Source organism: Ostrea edulis, chromosome 3, assembly GCF_947568905.1.
Source record: "Ostrea edulis chromosome 3, xbOstEdul1.1, whole genome shotgun sequence".
NCBI lineage: Eukaryota > Metazoa > Mollusca > Bivalvia > Ostreida > Ostreidae > Ostrea > Ostrea edulis.
This window is the reverse complement of record NC_079166.1, coordinates 77530020-77550199: the sequence shown is the minus strand read 5'-3', so window position 1 is coordinate 77550199 and position 20180 is coordinate 77530020. Positions and strand designations below refer to the sequence as shown.

The following is a 20180-nucleotide window of genomic DNA, read 5'->3' as shown; positions in this document are numbered from 1 at the left end:
CTGACGTGTTTTATGTCGATTGTTAAGCAGTTCTTGGTACACTGATTTTGACTGCTGATAGCTCCGTTCACCTGATCAGGATATAGGGGCTCACGGCGGGTGTGACCGGTCGACATGGGATGTTTACTTCTCCTAGGCACCTGATCCCACCTTTGGTGTGTCCGTTGTCCATGTTTGCCCAACTATCTATTTTGTATTGGTTGTAGGAGTTATGAGATTGACCACTGTTCGTTATCTTCACCGTTCATCTATACATTTTACATGTTTTTAACAGTATCAGCTTAGTTGTTTCCTGTTAGCTGTTCTGTCACATAGACCACTATATCAAACTAGGAAATGTTATAAAGGAATCATCAGTCCATTGCTTTCCCTTTATCTGCGTGTCGGTGTATGGATATACTTTTGTTAAATAAAGATGTATGTCACTGTGGCCCATCTATATTGATTATATTCTGTAGATTCTTTATTTTACGCGAGTACTTACTATCGCGAAATGACTCATTGACGTCAAATCGCGAGAAAATAAATTGGCGAGTGTTCCGTTGATCAAATATTTTTGCATGTATTTTAGCAATACAAAAATCAAAGCGAGATATATTTTTTCGCAGGTGATGTTTCTCGCGAAATTACGCGATAATGAATTGCTCGCGTATATTTAGGAAATTACAGTATGTCATGGAAAAAAATCAGAACTTACATTGTATATCAAGCATATAAAATAAATTGAGTAATGTTATATTGCAGAATATATAGAGTTTTTTTTTGTCAAGAAGATGTTTACTCTTCAATGCACAGTCCCGTGTGGATCCACGTTAGAATATGTCCACAGTACCCTTTGTTTGGTTTGTCGTAAGAGTCGACTAAATGGGGCGATCATTTGGATGAGACCACAAAAACTGAGGTCTCACAGCCGGTGTGACAAGATCAAGACCCCTCGTTCAAAGGCCGTGAGCGCCGAACATAAGCCTAAATTTTGCAGCTCTATATGATGAAGTCTTCACATGAGTTAAAGATTCTGCAGCGGGACATTGAACAGTGTACAACCAATCAAAAATAATGAGGACAATTTCACTGTTTCCGTCCTGCGGGGGTATATTGCTCCCGCTTTTCCCCATTCATATGTCGAATTGCTATATCCCATTGAACTCGAAATAAAGAACACCGCTGATGGATATTCCATATGTTCTTAATCTTTGAATATCTTTCTTAAATCCCGATCCTCACAATCACACATCTTAACTCTTTAATCATTTCCTAGCTGTAACACATATTGACGCAATTTATATGTGCATTTGTTTTTACTGTGTATTTTTGTTGCTACAGCGACAATTGTTGATATTTTCTTATCAAGATGATAAGAAAATATCAACAATATATGTAAGACAAAAATGAGTGATTTGACGGATTTATTTGGTATTTATGACAGTAGCAAAGACACAGAATTGGGAGACATACCTGTGATACGTGGGCGTTCCCGCGAGGGGAGAAGTCTTGTTAACTCGTGGCCCCGACTTGTTTATTAGTAGCCACGATATACTGATCCGCGGCCACCATTTACTAACTCGTGGCCAGGATTATTAATTCGTAGCCACTACTTGTTAAAGCATGGCTACAGATTAATTCTTCTTCTCTCTCGCATTTTCTAACCCGGATTAGCTTTCATAATTCAATGAAATATAGGTATCAAAGAAAATAGAAATACATGCATTTCCAATGGACATGTTCGCTTTCCAGTGCACGAAAGTAATAAGAATGAATCAAGCTAAAGTTTTAACTTTCCTGAAATATTAGTTAGAGAGGGGGTGTTATGCAATCTGGCCAAGTTTCAAGTAGTGTTTATAGAAAAGCTATTCCTGCTTCGATGGGACAATTCCCGTAAAAGTTGTATTTCAAAAACCCGAAATCACGAACAGGAAATGTTATACCAAAGATGAGAACGTACATTTTCCAACGAATAAAACGATATGCAACATCAATATGTTATAACAAACACGAGGACATTCAAACGATATCTAACTTGATTTTTAATTGTTTATTATTTCATCAAATATTGTTAAACACTGGGTGTTTGTTTCATAAAATATCTATGCAGTTATTCTTTTTTTGATTCAAAATTTCAAGATTTAATAAAAAAGAAATTTATGTACCCGCTGTTTTTATCCGATTTTTAAAACATCAGAGAAATAATTGTATAGGACATCTAAGTTTTAGAATTCAGGTTTCAAATTAATTTTGGTCGAATTGCAGATATCGTGGCAGTTAAGATATGCAATCGGATTTCGATAAGACCGATATTTTTCCCTCTAGAAACATTAGCATCATCTATGTAGTCGTATTCAATTGGTCAAACCAGCAAACACTGGTGGGAGTATATCTTACATTTTCTGACCAACGCAGCGAACATCATTATACATTCTTATCATGACGAAAAGTGGTCTTTCTGAGAGCAGGCACGTAGAATCGGGGGTATTTTTTTGACAAAGACCATTTTCCGTTATTTTCATATTCAAATAAAAATAAAGCACATTGTCATGAATGAGTCAACTTCTATTCATTCTACCATATAATTGATTGAAAACAGCCACTTTCATAAACTTATCAAGATTCAATCGGTAGCAACGTTTTCATCATTAACGGCGCAAATATCTGCAGTTTGTAGCTACAAGTGTCTTTCCCCCCATAAATAGCCATACATGTACCTGTGTTATATGACTCTAAGAACATCACACTCAAGGTTTTTGTTCCACTCTTCCAAAAAGTTATAGCAGGAAATATAATGCTAAAAGTTGATAATAAACTTCCATCTGTCATATTTCTACAATTGTTGGTAAAAGTTTCAGAAATCATGAAAATAAGTTATGTCCAAATGTTTTGTAATAATTGTTTAGGCGTCATAAAGTTAGAGCAAACATTATTTCAGAACAATAGTTCAAACGAAGGATTGTTTCAATGAAATATATAGTTTAGATACTAATTTTAAATGTTAATTTTATGTTTGTATATATATGTTTTAATGCAGGACAACAATGGAAACTAGATATATGCTAATTTGTGTTAAAGGCCATCATTATTATTATTATTAGTGCAAAACGTGAGAATTGACTAATTCATGGCACTACGCTGCACATATGTATATTAGGTGACTCTACCCACTTTTTTCTGAGATAGTAGTAGCGAAGGAGAAGAATGTAAGCTTAAAGGAAGTGAACATGAAAATATGAGAAAGGATTTCGATTTGTCATGTTGATGTATATAATGAATTCTAAAAATCACTGAGATGTACCGTTCTTCAGTAGGGAGATATTTCACAAAGATTAACTAATCTTTTCAATCCTTGGGAGCTGCAATATTGAAAATATCATTACCTTTTTGCTGGATTATCGCTGAGCATCCACTGATGCTGACGTCAGTAGGACACATTGCGCATTTTTGGCACATTGTAAGCATCAACGTTGAAATGCCATCATCAGAAAGTGAATTAGATATGGGATATCAGTTTGAACCTGTTGTTACTGAGGAAGAAATTGTTTCTCAGAATAATACTTTTTCACCAGCAGTTGATTTTAGCGAGAGAGGAATTTTATTTGATTGGTGTACTTGTGGAAATTGTAAATATATGTATGTGCATTCAAGGGGTGTCTTTGTTGTCATGAGTTTGAACATTTTGTGTCAGATTAAATAGATATACACATGAAGTGCAGTTCTCCAAGCTCATATTTCAACACGGTGTGTCGAAGTCCTGTTATAATTGATACAACTTACATTTATCCATGGATTTATGTATCCAGAGAGGAAGGGTCTCAGAGGACTTGGATAAGAACTTATGAAACAAGTAATGAAAAATACCTTCTCTATTCACATGTATTAAAATCTAAGCACAGCATGGCATTTGTGTGTAAACATTTCCAATTAGACACACGTGATAGAATATAGTAGCAATTCTGTTGCAGACATGCAATCAAGATATATGGCCTACAGACAGTTTATCAACTAGGTCAGACGCGGTCAGCTTCTTGGGGGGAAAAGCATACCCTTATGTGTTGTGACATAAAATAAGGTTGCATTTGCTAAAGAACAATGCAAATAGGAAGGATTTCTTAAAACAACAGACTGCTATAGTATTTTTCAAAATGTAAATAAAAAATATAATTGTAAATTGCATCTCCAAAATTTATCTGTGGTCCATGTACATCAGTTAGTATAATATATATATATATATTATTATGCATGCCTATATTGCAGTACTTTTATGACACAGACACGTACCTAAATGATTCCCAAATATTTTAAAAATTTAGTAGAAGTAATTGAATTGGAATCTTGAAATATACAGAGCTTCTGAGTAAATTTAGAAGTTGGAGGAACTGGAAATATTTCGTGGGAGTGTTTTCTTCTTTTTCTCATTGTATTGTAATTAAATTTGATTTCAATTCTTTTTGCTCCAAAATGTTATCTATCAATTCCAATATGAATCCATAAACTTCTTCTGCTGTATAACAGTGACCCAGTCAACAGCAATGTGTCTCATCCACGTCAGAGCACGAATGCATACTGGTAAATAATGGATGACCTCCATAAACATTTAACGTGGATTGTTTAATTGATGAGAGGTGAAGATAACGAACAGTGATCAATCTCATAACTCCTATAAACAATGAAAAATAGATAGTTGGGCAAACATGAACCCTTGGACACACCAGAGGTGGGATCAGATTCCTAGGAGGAGTAAGCATCCCCTGTTGACCGGTCACACCCGCCGTGAGCCCTAAATTTTGACCAGGTAAACGGAATTATCTGTAATCAAAATCAGTGTACCAAGATTGACGAAACAATTTGTATGAAACACGTTAGACAGCATTTGATCAAACGTCGTAATAGAAACAAGCAAATTAGATTTAGGCAACACTCTTCAGTTTCAGGAGGTTTTTTAAGATTATTATGCAACAAATATTTTTTTTTATGTTCACTTCCTTTAAGTAATTTAACAAAGGACGATCCCAAGGACACACATATACACTAATCATTATATCAATGTTTTGTTTTGAGGAAATTTGAGTTCGTTTTAATTGATGTACACTCCTCCCCCACGAGTTTGGGCAACCTCCTCTTTCATTTTCTTGTCAAGAATTTTACACAAAACATGTTGGCCTCCGCCCTCTCCCACTTTGAAAAAAAAAACCCGTTGTTACGAGCCGGTAAGAGAAGGTACAAATAGGTCGATTTCCAACTCGCACTGACACAGCTCGTAATCAGAACACACAGAACACCGCAAAAGAATACTGCTAGGCGACTACAGTTTTCTAGTTCTGCAAGTCGTTAGTTTGGTAGACATGCCATATGGACTGTAGAATGTACATTCCTATGGAAAACAGAGTTTCGCTTTGTTTCTTTTTTAATATGTAATGCTTTAAAAATCTAAAACTACATGTGTATAGAATTATTCTTATTTACAAGGCATGTCGTGGAAATTCTTTTATTTCATATATCTATTTGTTGTTGTTGTTGTTGTTGATGCAAGGTAAAGATAACGAACAGTGATCAATCTGATAACTTCTATAAGCAATACAAAATATATATTTGGACAAAGCTGCTTATTTTTCAAATCGACGCAGATGTATGACAAATATGCTGATGTTTCAACAGTCTGGATTGGAGTCTGTATTCCGCAAATCGTATAGTCGTTAAGATAATGTTAAAGTAATTCCACCCTCCTGTGATGTCATCAGATTTTGCAAAATCAATGATTTATTTACATTTATGCGTGATAGAAACATAAATTTTGTTGGAGTCTTTTCCGAAATTATTGTAAAAAATCTTGTTAAAAATAAACTATTTTAAAAGTCTAAGATATAGATGAATAATCAATTATACGTTTTAAAATATTGAATCCAAGGGCAAGATCTCTGTTTCTATTGATTTCTTTATCAAGTCTATTATGCGATAGATTTCCTTTATTTTTTACAGACATTTTGTATATTTTTGTGAAGATACAGTTTCATGAAATTGTTATGGATGCTACTATATCGTCATAACCAGTTTCTATGAAATTTTGATAACGCTGTGTAAGGAAAATTGCCATTTTCTGACTGTGATATATGATTCTGTTTATGTACGTTTCGTATCTTAAAAAGTGATGACATATGTGTTTTATTTGATAATTTGTTAGTTTTAACTCTAATGAATGGAAATAAATACATTTTTCAAACTTGTATCAGATAAAACTGCGAGTATGGAGTTACCTTAATTGCAAATACATGATGGAGTTAGGTTGAACGGATCGTTCTGTACATAGTACTAATTTTGACTACGGGTTACTCCATTTACCTGATCAAGATAGAGGGTTAACGGCAGATATGACCGGTCAACAGGGGATGCGTACTCTTCCTAGACACTTGATCCCCTTTATCTGATGTGTGTTGGTCTCTGTGTTTGTGTTCGGGATTATACTTTGGTAGTTGCATCACATTTTTTTCAAGCTTATCCTGGAGGTTTGTGTATTCTTACGTCTCCTTGATAAGGCGCTGCCTTACTTGGTCAGGTTTGTTGAATATGAATAACATAATGTTGATTCTGTCAATTGCATGTATTATCTTTAGTATGCTTCTCTGTTGATATTGCTTAAAATACAAGATGTGCCGACCTGACGAAATCACAACTACGAAAAAAGCTTGATATATTCTTGCTGATTTTTGGGGGGCTAATTATATACATGCATGTATCAATACCTAAAATTCAAGCTGGCTTTGTCAGTACGAATTGAATTATATCTTCTGCTTTTTCAGGGATTATTCACATTTAAGTGAGCATGATAGACAAACAGATGCATGTAGTTGAATAGCCTATTTTACAATTGTTTTTAATTCGTTACGCAAATGTGTTTATGAATTTCCAATTTGCTGAGTTAATACATTTGTAGTCTAGTCAATCTAGCTCATATATGAGCAAAACCTCAAACTAATTGCAACAGAAATGAAATTTTGATTATTCGTGCAAGAAAACACAGGCAAACATCATATTAAAAATCGGCTTTTGTATTTCAATGGGAAAATTGGAATTTTGGGGTAAAATGATGTTGTTGTTTTTTCATGAAAATCGTTTAAAACTGGAAATCGAAGAAAACGTCCATTTCATGTAACATACAGTAAAAATTAGTTTCAAATTTCAACCTGGAAATGTTCGATTAATATTTTTTACAGCAGAATATATTCTTTCCTTGACTGTAATGTTTGGGTAAAATCTTGCTTTTTTGAATATAATTGTTAAAGATTGAAATTTTAAGAAGAAAATCCACATATTTTTATACATTTGAGGCTACTAATAAAACATTGAGGCTAGGATTTATTTTAAAAACTGCTCATCAAGTAAGATATATAGATTATATGCAATATATATGAAAAATACCATTTTAGGTAGGAAAACCTACCTTTTTGTAAAACAAAAATACTGAAAAACTGGAAATGATAGGAAATAACTGTTTTATAGAAGATATGGCATTGATCTCATGAATTTAAGAATAAAACGTTGAAATCACAACTAACCTTTTCTGCACCAAATTTTATTTTCCCTTTCCGAATTTTGGGCTGAAATCTTCATTTTCCAACAAAAATCGTTAAAAACTGGATTTTGGAAGAAAATACTTTCCCCTCTCCATTAGGCATATATGAGTTACCACATGAAGATTTATACATTAAAATAAACTGTTAACACAAAACAAGTGCTCTTTCAAAAATGGTCTGTTAAAGATGACCTATATTTTTGCAGTTACTCCCTTTGCATCGGAAGTTGGAGGCGCGCTTACCATCCTGGTACTATGTTTCACATAAATACATGTAGTATTTTAAAACAAACAGTGTATAGTACAGCTTATGTTACCAAATTTTTTATTAAGCTGAGTTTTAACAGTTTGCACTACATCTATGACGAAACAGGGTTCAGTTTCTTCGAGTTTATAAAGAAATCTTTAATACGTGCACTTCGTCAAATTCTAGAGTTTGGGAAAGAGGGGGGGGGGGGGGGGGGGGGGGGAGTATAGCCGTATTTGACGTTTAGTTCTATCCAAATTATTGTGCAATTAATAACGAGAATTTCAGAAGCAATATGTTTTAAAAACAATGGACACATGTAATTAAAAGCAAAGTGAATCAGGCACGCAGCATCGTAAAAAAGAAATGGGGGAGAGGTGAAGATAATTTCACAATATTGCCTGAAAATTGACAAGTGAATTTTAATCCAAATTTATAAAAAAAAAAATCGTTGATGGTGTGTGTGGGGGAGGTCGTTCTTTCAGTTCAATTTTATACTTCTTCTGTGTACAGTTCACGACAATGCTATTTTTTTTAAAAAAGAGGAGGGAGGGTAACTAATCTGTCTAACAATCGACCTCTGTACGTAAAAAATTCATCAACTTTGCATATAATGATAAAAGGGGGCAGAGTCATTGTTGCTACGTGCCTGATAATCATATAAGTGATCAGTTGAGTAATTGCAGTACCGTTTAGTCCATGTTTTTACAAGTACAACGGTTAGTGTCACAATTTGCCTTGCATTTAAAGCGAATAACGTTCAAAAGTTTATCTGGCGCGACTAATTGTAATTTAGTTTTAACGGATAAAATAATTGCTGAAAGCAGTGATAAGCCCCATTTCGTAGGATCCAAATTAATCATTTCTTTAGTCCACTCGGTGCTCCTCTTCTGCAGCTGTAGTTAGTGGAAATGACTGAACTTGTAAAAATGATATTGTGTTGGACAATTCCATCGTATAAAGTTGATATGACATCGACACCAGAAGATATATTTATCTCTATAGAATCCTCATTTAGGAAGGTGAAGATAACAAACAGTGATCAATCTCGTAACTCCTATAAGCAATACAAAATAGAGAGGTGGGCAAACACGAACCCCTGGATATACCAGAAGCCTATGAAGAATAAGTACCCCCTCTTGGCAGGTTACACCCTCCGTGAGCTCTATATCTTGATCAGGCAAACGGAGTTACCCTTATTCAATATCATTGTGCCAAATGGCCTAACAATCGGTATGAAACAAGTCAGACAGATTTGACCCAATGATAGGTTGTATTGGCAAAGTAGATTGTTGTAACGACTATAGAATTTGCGACATGCTGACTTTAAACGAGACTCACTGTTGAAACAGCTGCACCATCAACCTGTTTGTCAGTAGCCTGCCTCCATTTAAAAATTAATCATATACAGAATTTGTTCGCGATTTGTCTACATTTTGACACTCCATTGGTTTTTTAAGTATAAAGGACCCGTTCAGATGCCGAACATTCTTGACGTTGTGTCACATCCTGTTAATGCATGTAGAAATGGCAAGGATGGACAAACTTCGTTCCTAAAAAGACGTCTGGTTTTAACGATATTTTTTTTACTTAGGGGCAAGATCAAAAGTTCAATGTCTCACAAAAAACTAAGTTCACATAGTTTTCACCAAGACCCCCTCCCCCTTTAAAACTTAATATAACAAATGTTGAAACTAATCGAATAACAAGAAAAGAAACGTACGATTATAAATAACACTCTGTATACCTCTGTATACCTATTCTACTGTTTATTCACAAATGAAAGTGTACATTAAATCTATTAAATGTTCATTAATATGTTTTAAATATTATGTGGTATTCAACAGTCCTTGTCGTTTTCCTTTTCCCACTAAAGTGTAATCAATATCGGATGACAGAAACTTAAGGGAGTTTTTAACCCCCCCCCTAACTAATGGAATTTAAATTTCCATCCGACATTGATCTCGTCCTTTAGGGCAGTTATGTTTATTTCAGAGTTCGTTGTTATCTCTGTGCTTTATATAGAGACATTTCAAACACAATGTGCATTTTGTATGATCTTCTAAAATTTACGATAAATAACTATCCCATTTCCATTTTCAATGATCGTGTGCCAGGGTGGCGAGAATTCCATCGTCATCGAAAACAATTTTTTCTTGAATAGATGGTCGGGCGGTCTAGCGCGCTGGTCGCATGCTGCTAGGAGATGTGGCTCCGCAGGTCGTGAGCCCAAGACTAATTAGCAAAAGTAACTACTAGATTTTACATCAAATCATGATACTATGCGCAAGTGTTTACTTAGATTGATTTTTATTATTCATATTATCGATGTTTTATTATCATTATCATTACCCATGAATGACTCCCCAAACCTGAATTTGAAAAAGAAAAGCAAAATTACCTTACTTAGTCTTATAAAACTTTTTAATACAAAACGCTTGCTCAGATGATGAAGATACAAATTAACTGAAACTTTTAACCCGAATGGCTTTCCATACTTTCTTTTTTACACAAATGTAATTCCCTCTTGTAAATTGACACTAATTCATTTAAGATTTCATTTATAATTGATTATTCATAAATTCTAAAGTAAATATTGTGTTTCATAATTAAAATTAATTCAGTAGAGGGTCAAACACAATATTTTGAAACTTTGTTCCGAAAGTTCCACCGGGAATGGAAATCGGCAAAGAATATGAGATGCTGAACAATATTGTATGTATATAGACTGTCTTAAAATCACCTTTTTAATACAACTGTTAAGCTGTTTAATCGCGTTTTTATTACATTTACTTTAATTCGTCGTGTATAACTTTATTCCGATGACTGTCATAGTCAAGTCACTCCCCTTTACGTGTACGACGTGCCGTAAACACCACAAAATATCGATGGTTTACTAAAACATTTAAGTCTAAATTTGAAATATTTCCCTTGTCCGATTTTGTCCGATTTTTTGTATGTTGTTAACCACGCTTTTGTTTATTAAATTCCATCGAGTTTGTTTCTGTTTCAATTAATTTGAGGTGATTTGCTAGATTGACTACATTATTACCAATTTCAGATAAAAATACCGGTGTGTTAGTTTTATTTACAACATATTGAGACATTTGTCAAATGATATGCATGCATGCAAAACGTATACGGTACCAGTTTTGATGCACCAGATGCGCATTTCGAAAAAATAATGTCTCTTTAGTGATGCTCGAGCCTAAATTTTGGAAATTCGAAATGACAAAAAACTTGTAAGAGCAAAAATGAAAACTAAAGTGCCAAAAAAAGGATCAAAGCTATGCATGAGGGGGATATATTCCTTAATTTGGGAATGAATCTCTAAATTTTATCCCAGAAATTAAATATACATCCGTATTGTCAAGCTAGCAACGAAGTACTTAGCTACTGGACTATAGACACCGTCTGGGACTAACAGTCCACCAGCAGAGGCCTCGACCCAGGGGTCTATTATTCTAGGCACGCAACGGACGCCCCTTGTATATATACAAACATACGTCTAATCTCGGTGGTGGGTTAGTAGTTACATGTGTATGATGTAGATACGTTCATTTAAGGATGTGGTAAGTTTTTAAAATTGAAGCGCTTCCGATGTTTATGCGAATTATCCTGTAATGAAATATACATATTTGCATATTAACCCCTCAAAATCAAACAGTTATATGTGTGTTTGTGTGGTAAATATATACCCTATGTACCTTCAGAAATTTTCCACTAATTCCAATGGGTTTAATCTACGTTCAGAATGAAACTCACTGTTTATTTTCTGTAAATACCGTGTGCATGGTCAGTGACGGCTGTCCTATGGCTTTTCTAATATCAAACCGCAACATTTTTGTAAAGGTTCTGGTCTAGAACATTTAAATGTGAAAAAGATATTGATTACCTATCTTTATTTACACAATGCTTCTGATTTACAATATAGATTTACATTCATGATTTAAATATGTTTTAATATTTCACAGATTCAACAAACTTACTAAGTGCTTCCTATGAAAACACTGTTAGTGTTAATGATACATATATCGCAAATTGAAATGAATGTCACCAGATATCGCTTGTCTATAATTTGTCCTTTCCCTGAATCTTTTTAAGTCAAGCTGTTGATTTCGCACGCCTTATACTGCTTTGAAAGTGTTAAATATATTGAAACATAACAAACTTATTTAAGACGCTCTTGCGGTCGAAAAGTAAAATGTGTCTCCATTTTCAAGCCTAAGGTATGTAATTAATGTAATTCGCCATATATTTGAGTTCCATTAATACATTCATTTGAGTGTAAAATATTATTTTGACGAATGACTACATCACTGACACAGTCCTACTGTCGGGATTATACGAACGCTTTACTTTAAACTTAGTAATTTTGAATCACTTAATGAAATGAGAGACATCTTTATATTCTAATCAAGTAGTAACTGATTTATATCATCTGCTAAATCATTTTCCTCTGATATGATACATAATTTCGCTGCAGAACAGCATACCCGTTTAACTTGTGCTGGGTTGCAATATACTTCACCTGGGCTGGTTGAATTCTCTAATCACCATTTGTCTGTCTGTCCGTCTGTCCATTTTTCTGTCTGTAACCCTTTTCACACCTTCATCTTCTCCAGAACCGCTGTGACAATTGAAATCAAAATTTGGAAAATATACTTTAGTAAAGGGGGTTCAAGTATGTTCAAATGAATCGCCGTGTCCTTTCAAAGGGTAGACTATCAAGAAGAATAAGAAATAGAGTGTGTTTAAAAACACCGGCTTTTAAAGTTTAAATCTGCATGAATACTTCCTGATACGGTGGAAATTAACGTTTGTCCAAATCATGATCCCAGGGGATAAGATGATACCACAATAGGAAATCAATGGTTTACCTGTAAATATAGAGGGGCATCTTTAGAAATATTCTTCCAAAAAACAGCTAGGCCAGAACGAATGAAATTTTCTTTCAAAGAACAGCTGGGCCAGAAACAAAATGAAATTTACATGAAAGTTTTTTCCTTTTAAAAAGTATTTTCAAATGTGTTGAAATTGTTGTCCCCGGAGGTAGGATGGAGTCACAGTAGGGGATTAAAGTTTAACATGCGGATATAATAGGTACAAAATTTTAAAAAAATCTTCCCCAAAACAGCAGAAGAAAAACATGTTGATATGCTAGCATCCATAGGTGGTGCAAATTCAACATTGTTCAGTTGTGGCTCCTCGAATGCACACTAGGGATTCAAATTTTACGTGGAAATGTATAAGGAGTATCTTTTACACCCTCCATATCAACAACAATAGAGTCATGATCAGTCAAATTGGTATGCAAGTATTTTACGGTAGCTTAAAGTTCATTTCAAAGGGCCCTTGGGGTAGAGTTGGACAATAGCAGATCGAAGTTGTATTTGGAAATATACAGGACATTAGTTTAAACGTTTTTTTTTTTTTTCAAGAGTACCAGGGCCACACTGCATCCTGCATCATACCCTAATGCTTATGTTTTCAAGTTGTATATATTCAAGATTTATATACCCCCACAACTCCCTGCATAGTCAAGGGGTATTGTTTCCTCCTGCATGTCCGAAACTTTAACCTTGCTCATAACTTTTGTATAATGAATGATTTGGATCTCATGATATGCACATTCATTTTGACAATTTCATTCCATGATGCCTGACCAAGTGAGCCCGACCTTCTTCAGAGCATCAAGGCCATGCAAGTCCTATGTCAGTGTTTAGGCATCCCATGTTGTGTGAATTCAAGCCCGCCCATGCCGTGACCTTTTGTGAGGTCACAATACGGGGTCAACTGATTGAATGGGGATGTTGATTTCCAAACATCTTTTAAAAATCACAACTGTTAAATAACAACAGTACCAACGTAACTCGGGTGGGGGATGTGAACCATGGACCTCTTGTTTATTAAGAATATAGAAAAGTGAAAGATTTTTTTCTTATATCCAATCCAATGAAATTGTGCATGGTGTCTATCGTAACTGCTTTATGCTCATTTATCAAACACACATAAGCTACACGTCTCTGTTTTTTATAAACACCCCTTACAATGATATTAGCCATGTAGTCCAAATTATCCTGTGTATAATAACAAAGTCCACGAACATGAATGCTAGCTTGTGATAAGTAAGCTAGTGCAATGGAATCTGTTTTAGGGTCCATGGGGCCTATTGATCTATGCAGTTTGATAGGTCTTTTTTTGTCCTTTTCTTTTTTTTTTTTATTTCATCAATATGTATTTGATATTTCTGGATGATCATACATTAGGAAAATAACTCAAAAGGGCAACTATGTCGTTTCAACTCAACAAACCTGATTTTGTCGTGACGGCTGATGTATATTCCTTGTATTCTATTCATGTTTAGTACAATGGATTTCCATTCACAAAGCTTTCACAAAAATAGTAATAGAAGCCGTATGGAGTTTATCCTGGACATATGCAGATAGTGCAAACATTCAGATTGAATTGTGATAGAGAACTACGTGTATGATTACGAATTTTAAGGTATATCGCAATTCTCTGATGTGTGTTTAAGATGATGCTTTGATAATTTGACATGGAGAATGGTGGATGTACAAGTGTATTATTGTTATTCATTGTAGTTTTACACATATACTAGAAAGTGTTGTCCATTTAACAAAATATAGTAAATAAAACAACTGATGTAACTGTATTTTGTGTTGTCTTAGGGAGGAAGATGGAAGTACTTGGTGATTACAGCGTATGGAAAACAGAGATATCAGGTAATCAACTTCTTATACTCAAATTTGTGTGAGTAATAATTCAATCACTTTTACTTGAAAATGATATTACTAAATATATACCTACACTGTATTTAAAAAGGTGCAAATAACGAACATTTTATGCTGAACTGTACAACAAATGGACGAATTCAATATTACAAGCAATGTCCGTTTAAAAAAGGTATTGGAAATTGCGAACGATTGCATTACTTAGTTTTGTCATTAAAACAACATAACCTCACAAGTTCCGGTATTATCGTAAATTGATACTTTCAATTTATCAAAATCAAATGTAACATTCATTATGTATATTCGTTTGAAGAAAACATAGTATTGATCCATGCAACTTTTTAATGCATACTAGTATTAATATACCATCTTAGATAAGAATGGAATATGAATTTTAATGTTTTAGCTCTGCATAGTGCAAAACACTTGAATATGAATGTGTTATGATTCACGTACTCTCTATCTATTATAACATACACGAAAGATCAACAACATCAAAGATCAATAGTTCACTGTCCAATGTGTATGAAATATATATATACAGTGTATATATATATATATATATATATATATAAATATATATATATATATATATATATATATATATGACAGAGATCATATAAAATAGGCATGGTGACATCTGTAACAGAATAAATAATAATCAAATCAACAAAATGAAAATTAAATCCCCAAAATGATGTGTTTATTCATTGAGTGTATTTTGTTTAAAGTCTCTCTCGAGAACAATCTAATTAATATCAGACTTCTTAGATCCACGCCGTATACTCTGAATAGCGACTGTGAGTTATTATTATTTTATTCATTTATAAAGCGCAAAATTACAGATAGTTTCTATGCGCTGTACAATGTGCCAATGATCAATGATATTATACTAATAAAAGACCTGGAAGAGCTATAGAGGAGATGATAAAACACTGAAAAGAATTTAGATAAAACATGGTAGTAAAATGACAAAGTGATTGACTTATACTTGACAAGATACAATTGGTGTATAGGTATTCGTATGGTGGATCAAAATTCTGTTTGCAAGAGCTGGTACATGGAATCCTTAATATTACACTGAATTTTACATTCACATGGCATATTCACGTTGAACAAGAGTGTTTATAGGGTTTTGCGGAATGCTCCATGTGGTTTAAGCTCTCGAAGTTCCAGTGGCAGTTTATTCCACAATTGTACACCTAGTGTTTTAATGGCATTTGCACCGTGTTTGTTTGATGGTTTCTTCAGGTTATCTTAGGATGTGATTTTAATTAGATATGGAAACATCATCTTTGCCGGTGAAGGGCTGCAAAATTTAGGCCTATGATCGGCGCATTCGGCTTTTGGACAAGGAGGGTTCTTTAACGTCTCATGCCTGCTGTGACACGGGACCTCGGTTTATTTTTCCGATCTCACCTGAAAGACCGCGCCATTTAGTTACCTCGTAAGACAAGCAATGGGCACTGTAGACCTTATCTAACTCATATCTCCACGGATAATATTAATGTAATATTTAAGTAGTTCTAATTGTAACGGGGATCGTTACATATGTTCCCCAAACCTCCCCCAATTAAAAAGTGATGTCCTTGTTAATCTATAGCAAAAATCATTTTATTTTAGCCTTTAATTACATGTAGTACGTTCAATATGGTCATTTCAGTACCAAGAAATGAAAGAAAGCGTTGCAATCACGCGCACGCGTGTATGATTCCACATTTTTCTTGATGTCGTTCAACAGGCATTTGTATCATATACCCACAGTATGAATTTCATAATGTTTCCACCAAATATAAGGAAGTTATAGCGATTTTAAAATCGTCCAATCAGAATTCAGCACACGTGAATGCACATGCTGAGCAGTAATTCTAACCACAGCAATTTGTAAGGAGTGCCAAGACACATCTAAACCCCTAATATCAATAGAATATGATGAAAAACAAAAACGTTATCGTCCTTTAAAAATTGAACATTTGAAAAACGTTGCACGCGCATGCGTGTGTGCGTTGGCATTTTTTGTTACACCAATATGTAGATACACATATTGTATACGTATGCTGTGAATATCATCTCATTTGCTTCATAAATAAAAGAGTTACAAACGTTTGAGTATTATCCAATCAAAATGAAGCGCACGTGCATGCGCGTGCAAATTGGTAATTTTGACCATGTACACTTTTCTGCTTGTCAACTTCGACGACGACTGTCCCTACACTGCTGCGTATTTGCGTACTATTCTAAATCTTTCCAAAATAATCACTGAGCGTTACGAATTGGATTATTAAATTGCAATTTGCAGCCGCCATGTATAAATAATAAGTAGCGGTCGTCAATTGCAACCAGACCCAACCTGATACCCAAGTTGTCCCAGAAAAGAGTCCTGGAGACTGCTCTCTCAAAATGCGGGACTGCTCTGGGACTGACCTGGGACTGCTCTAGAAAGCAGTCCCAGCGGTCCCAGCAATCCCCGGGACAGCTTTCTGGGACTGTTTTTTTTTTTCAGTGAATGAATCACGGGATGTTATGACTGACAGGAAAGTCCCGTCCACTGTGTATTCAGAAAATACACAAATCACCTCAGTAGTTTGTTCACCGCTTGCTGACGCACTTTCACTAGAAAACTTGATGGAAATAGAATAGCAAGAATATCTCCCTACATTCGGCGGCGGATAATTTGAATAATATCTAACCAATCATTTAAAAATCAAAAATACGTGTACACGTAAGTGGAAAACAGTTTTTGCTAGTTTAATATAGACGATAAGTGAATAAATCATTTAGGCGACTTTACACACATTTATTTGTTTTGATTGTTTTGAACATATTTTATTGTACATAATAATATACAAAAGGATCAGAAACAAGTTCAAATAACTTACGAGTTCTTCTCCTTAAAAATATAACAATATATTATTGTAGAAAATTAATGTACAAAAAATTTAAATTGAACATCAATTGAATCTTTTGGTTTCATGAATAAACGACTGAACATAAGAAAAAATACGCTTGTTTAACTCAGAAGATAAAGTATTATTACCCCAAAGTAGAAGGTGGACATCGATAATAACTAGATCATTTAACCTCAGCAAGCTATCCATTAATTTATATCTAGCATTTGAATATTTACTGCAAATAAAGAAGAAATGATAAGCGTCTTCTTTCATACCACAAGAACATAACGGAGAATCAACAATATTGCGTCTATATAGATCGTAATTCAAAATACATGTGTGTCTAAGTTTGGTATGAATTATATTCAGAAAACGAGTACCATAGGAAAAATATGCCGGTGGTTTGGGATTGTTGATATTTTTGGAGCTAACACTCTTACGAAATTGCTTAACTGAAGTAGCTTGTCTTGATTCTATATCAAGTGAATTCCATTTTGATAAAGCATCAGGTACAAATGATTTCTTATAAAGTTCAAGTCGGCATTTTGGCATTTTATAATTGTCTCCATAACGGAGATTGTACTTGGATGTATTATTTATTTTTCTTGGGATCGTTTCTTGTAGATACTCAGGAACATCATTATTATGAACTCTGAACATGGTAACTAATTTAGCGGTTGTTCGTCTAAAAGACAGAGGCTCTAAGCCAGTTTCTAAATACAAAGAATCTCTAGATGCTAATATAGGAAGGCCAGTAATTATTCGCGCTGCACATAGTTGGACTTTTTCTAACAAATCACTATCGTATGCATTACAACCATCCCAAACCACTGAGGCATATTCTAAAGCTGGTCTAATAAAAGTAGTGTACATTTTTAATAGAGTGTTTCTTCCTAAAGTAAATTTTAGCTTTTTAAGAAGTCCTAAATTTTTGTAAGCCTTACTTGTTATTGTATTTATATAATGTGACCAACCCAAATCACGTGAAATGAACAACCCTAAATGTTTGTGCACTGGCACATATTCCAACTGACAATTTTGAAAAAAATAATTTAGGAGGATCAATATCCTTATTCAATGTAAAAAATACAGCTTTTGTTTTAGAGGGGTTAAATTTTAACAACCATTGTTTAGAGCATTCATCTAGAACACGAAGATCATGATTCAACGTGAATTCAATTTCATGTACGTTCTTAGATGCATATTGAATGGAGTTATCATCAGCAAATAATCTACAAAAAGACAGCATATTTTCAGCAACATCATTAACATAAATTAAAAACAATAGTGGTCCAAGAACAGAGCCTTGGGGTACCCCTGCATTTACACTTGCACTTGCACTTGAAGACAAATGGTCTTTATACATAATTTTTTGGCTGCGACAAGAAAGATAATCAGAAAGATAATCAGAAAACCATTCAAGAATATTACCTTTGATCCCATAGGTTTGTAATTTAAAAAGAAGACCTTTGTGCCAAACTCTATCAAAAGCTTTAGATAGATCACAGAAGACCATGCAACAAGATTTACTATCATCTATGCTTTTTGTAATGCTGTGATAAGTTTCTAATAGTTGAAAAACTGTAGAATGACCTGGTAAAAAACCAGCTTGGTATTTGTAGAATAAGTTGTTTTTATGAAAAAAATTATACACATTTATTTCAATAACCCAGTCAAGAAATAGATATAGTTATGCTACATAATTTTCAGAACCCAAGACACACTTCACGTGTATGAAATATCAAAAAATAAAATAATGAATAACAACAGCAATACCGCCTGATAGAACATGGACGTTAATTGATTTTACGTTGTGTTTGTGGTTATCAGACTTGTAAACTTTGCATGCATCTTTTTCACTCTTATTCATAAACTAACATTTTGGTATAAATTGATGAAAAAGTTTTACACAAGTATTTTAAATATTTGCTGCCTCCATGTATAATGTATTGTTTTTCTCTTTAATTGTATTGTAAGTCATTTATCTTCGATTCCGACTTACGTATTGTCGGCTTAGCTCCTCCCACTAGTTATTGTAACCCCGCCTATTGGGACTGCTGGGACCGCTGGGAATGGTTTTTCGGTTTGTTTACTGGGACTGCTGCGAAACTGCTACACAAATTAAGTAGCGGCCGCCAGGTAAATTATCCTGGCACGTATCAGTTGATCATAAAATACTTTGTGAAAAATTGAATGTCATCGGCGTTAAGTCAATTGAATGTTAAATCCTATTTATCTGTGAGAAAACAAATTGTAAATGTAAACAATGCAAATTTTGCTGTATGTAATTTTACAGGCGGGGTTCCTCAAGACAGTTTACTTGGGCCTCTTTTATTTCTAGTATATGTTAAGGCAGTGGCGTACCTACATTATAGCACAGTAAGCACGTACTTACAAATATATTTTGCAATTAATAAAAAAAGATTGTTATTATTTCATAGCAGCTTCCGACAACGCTTTGCGTTCGTACTGGAACTAGTTTCGTTATGTTACAGACCGGTCACCATGGTTAGGTGGTCAGAGGGGTCGTTTTGTGACGGGGAGGGGGTTGTGGATCAGAAACCCACTCGTACCTTGGCCGTGTTATGTACTCACGGCTTAAGAATACATGTAATGACTCGTATTGACTCTGAACAATCCGTAAAGCGATTGTAACCCGACGTGAATGAAATCGTAAATATCACTTAAGCATTCGTAATAATCCGTAAACAACTCGTAAACTACCCGTAACA

At 34.3% G+C, this 20180-nt stretch overlaps 1 protein-coding gene across 1 annotated transcript in view; it reads left to right on the top strand.

The window, feature by feature from the left end:
- The window catches only part of LOC125677509 (uncharacterized), a 171474-nt gene that overhangs the window by 70940 nt on the left and 80354 nt on the right, over positions 1 to 20180 (top strand). The window contains exon 11 of the mRNA XM_056161023.1: positions 14495 to 14548. Coding sequence (XP_056016998.1) covers positions 14495 to 14548 — 54 coding nt within the window. The remainder of the gene's footprint in view (positions 1 to 14494; positions 14549 to 20180) is intronic.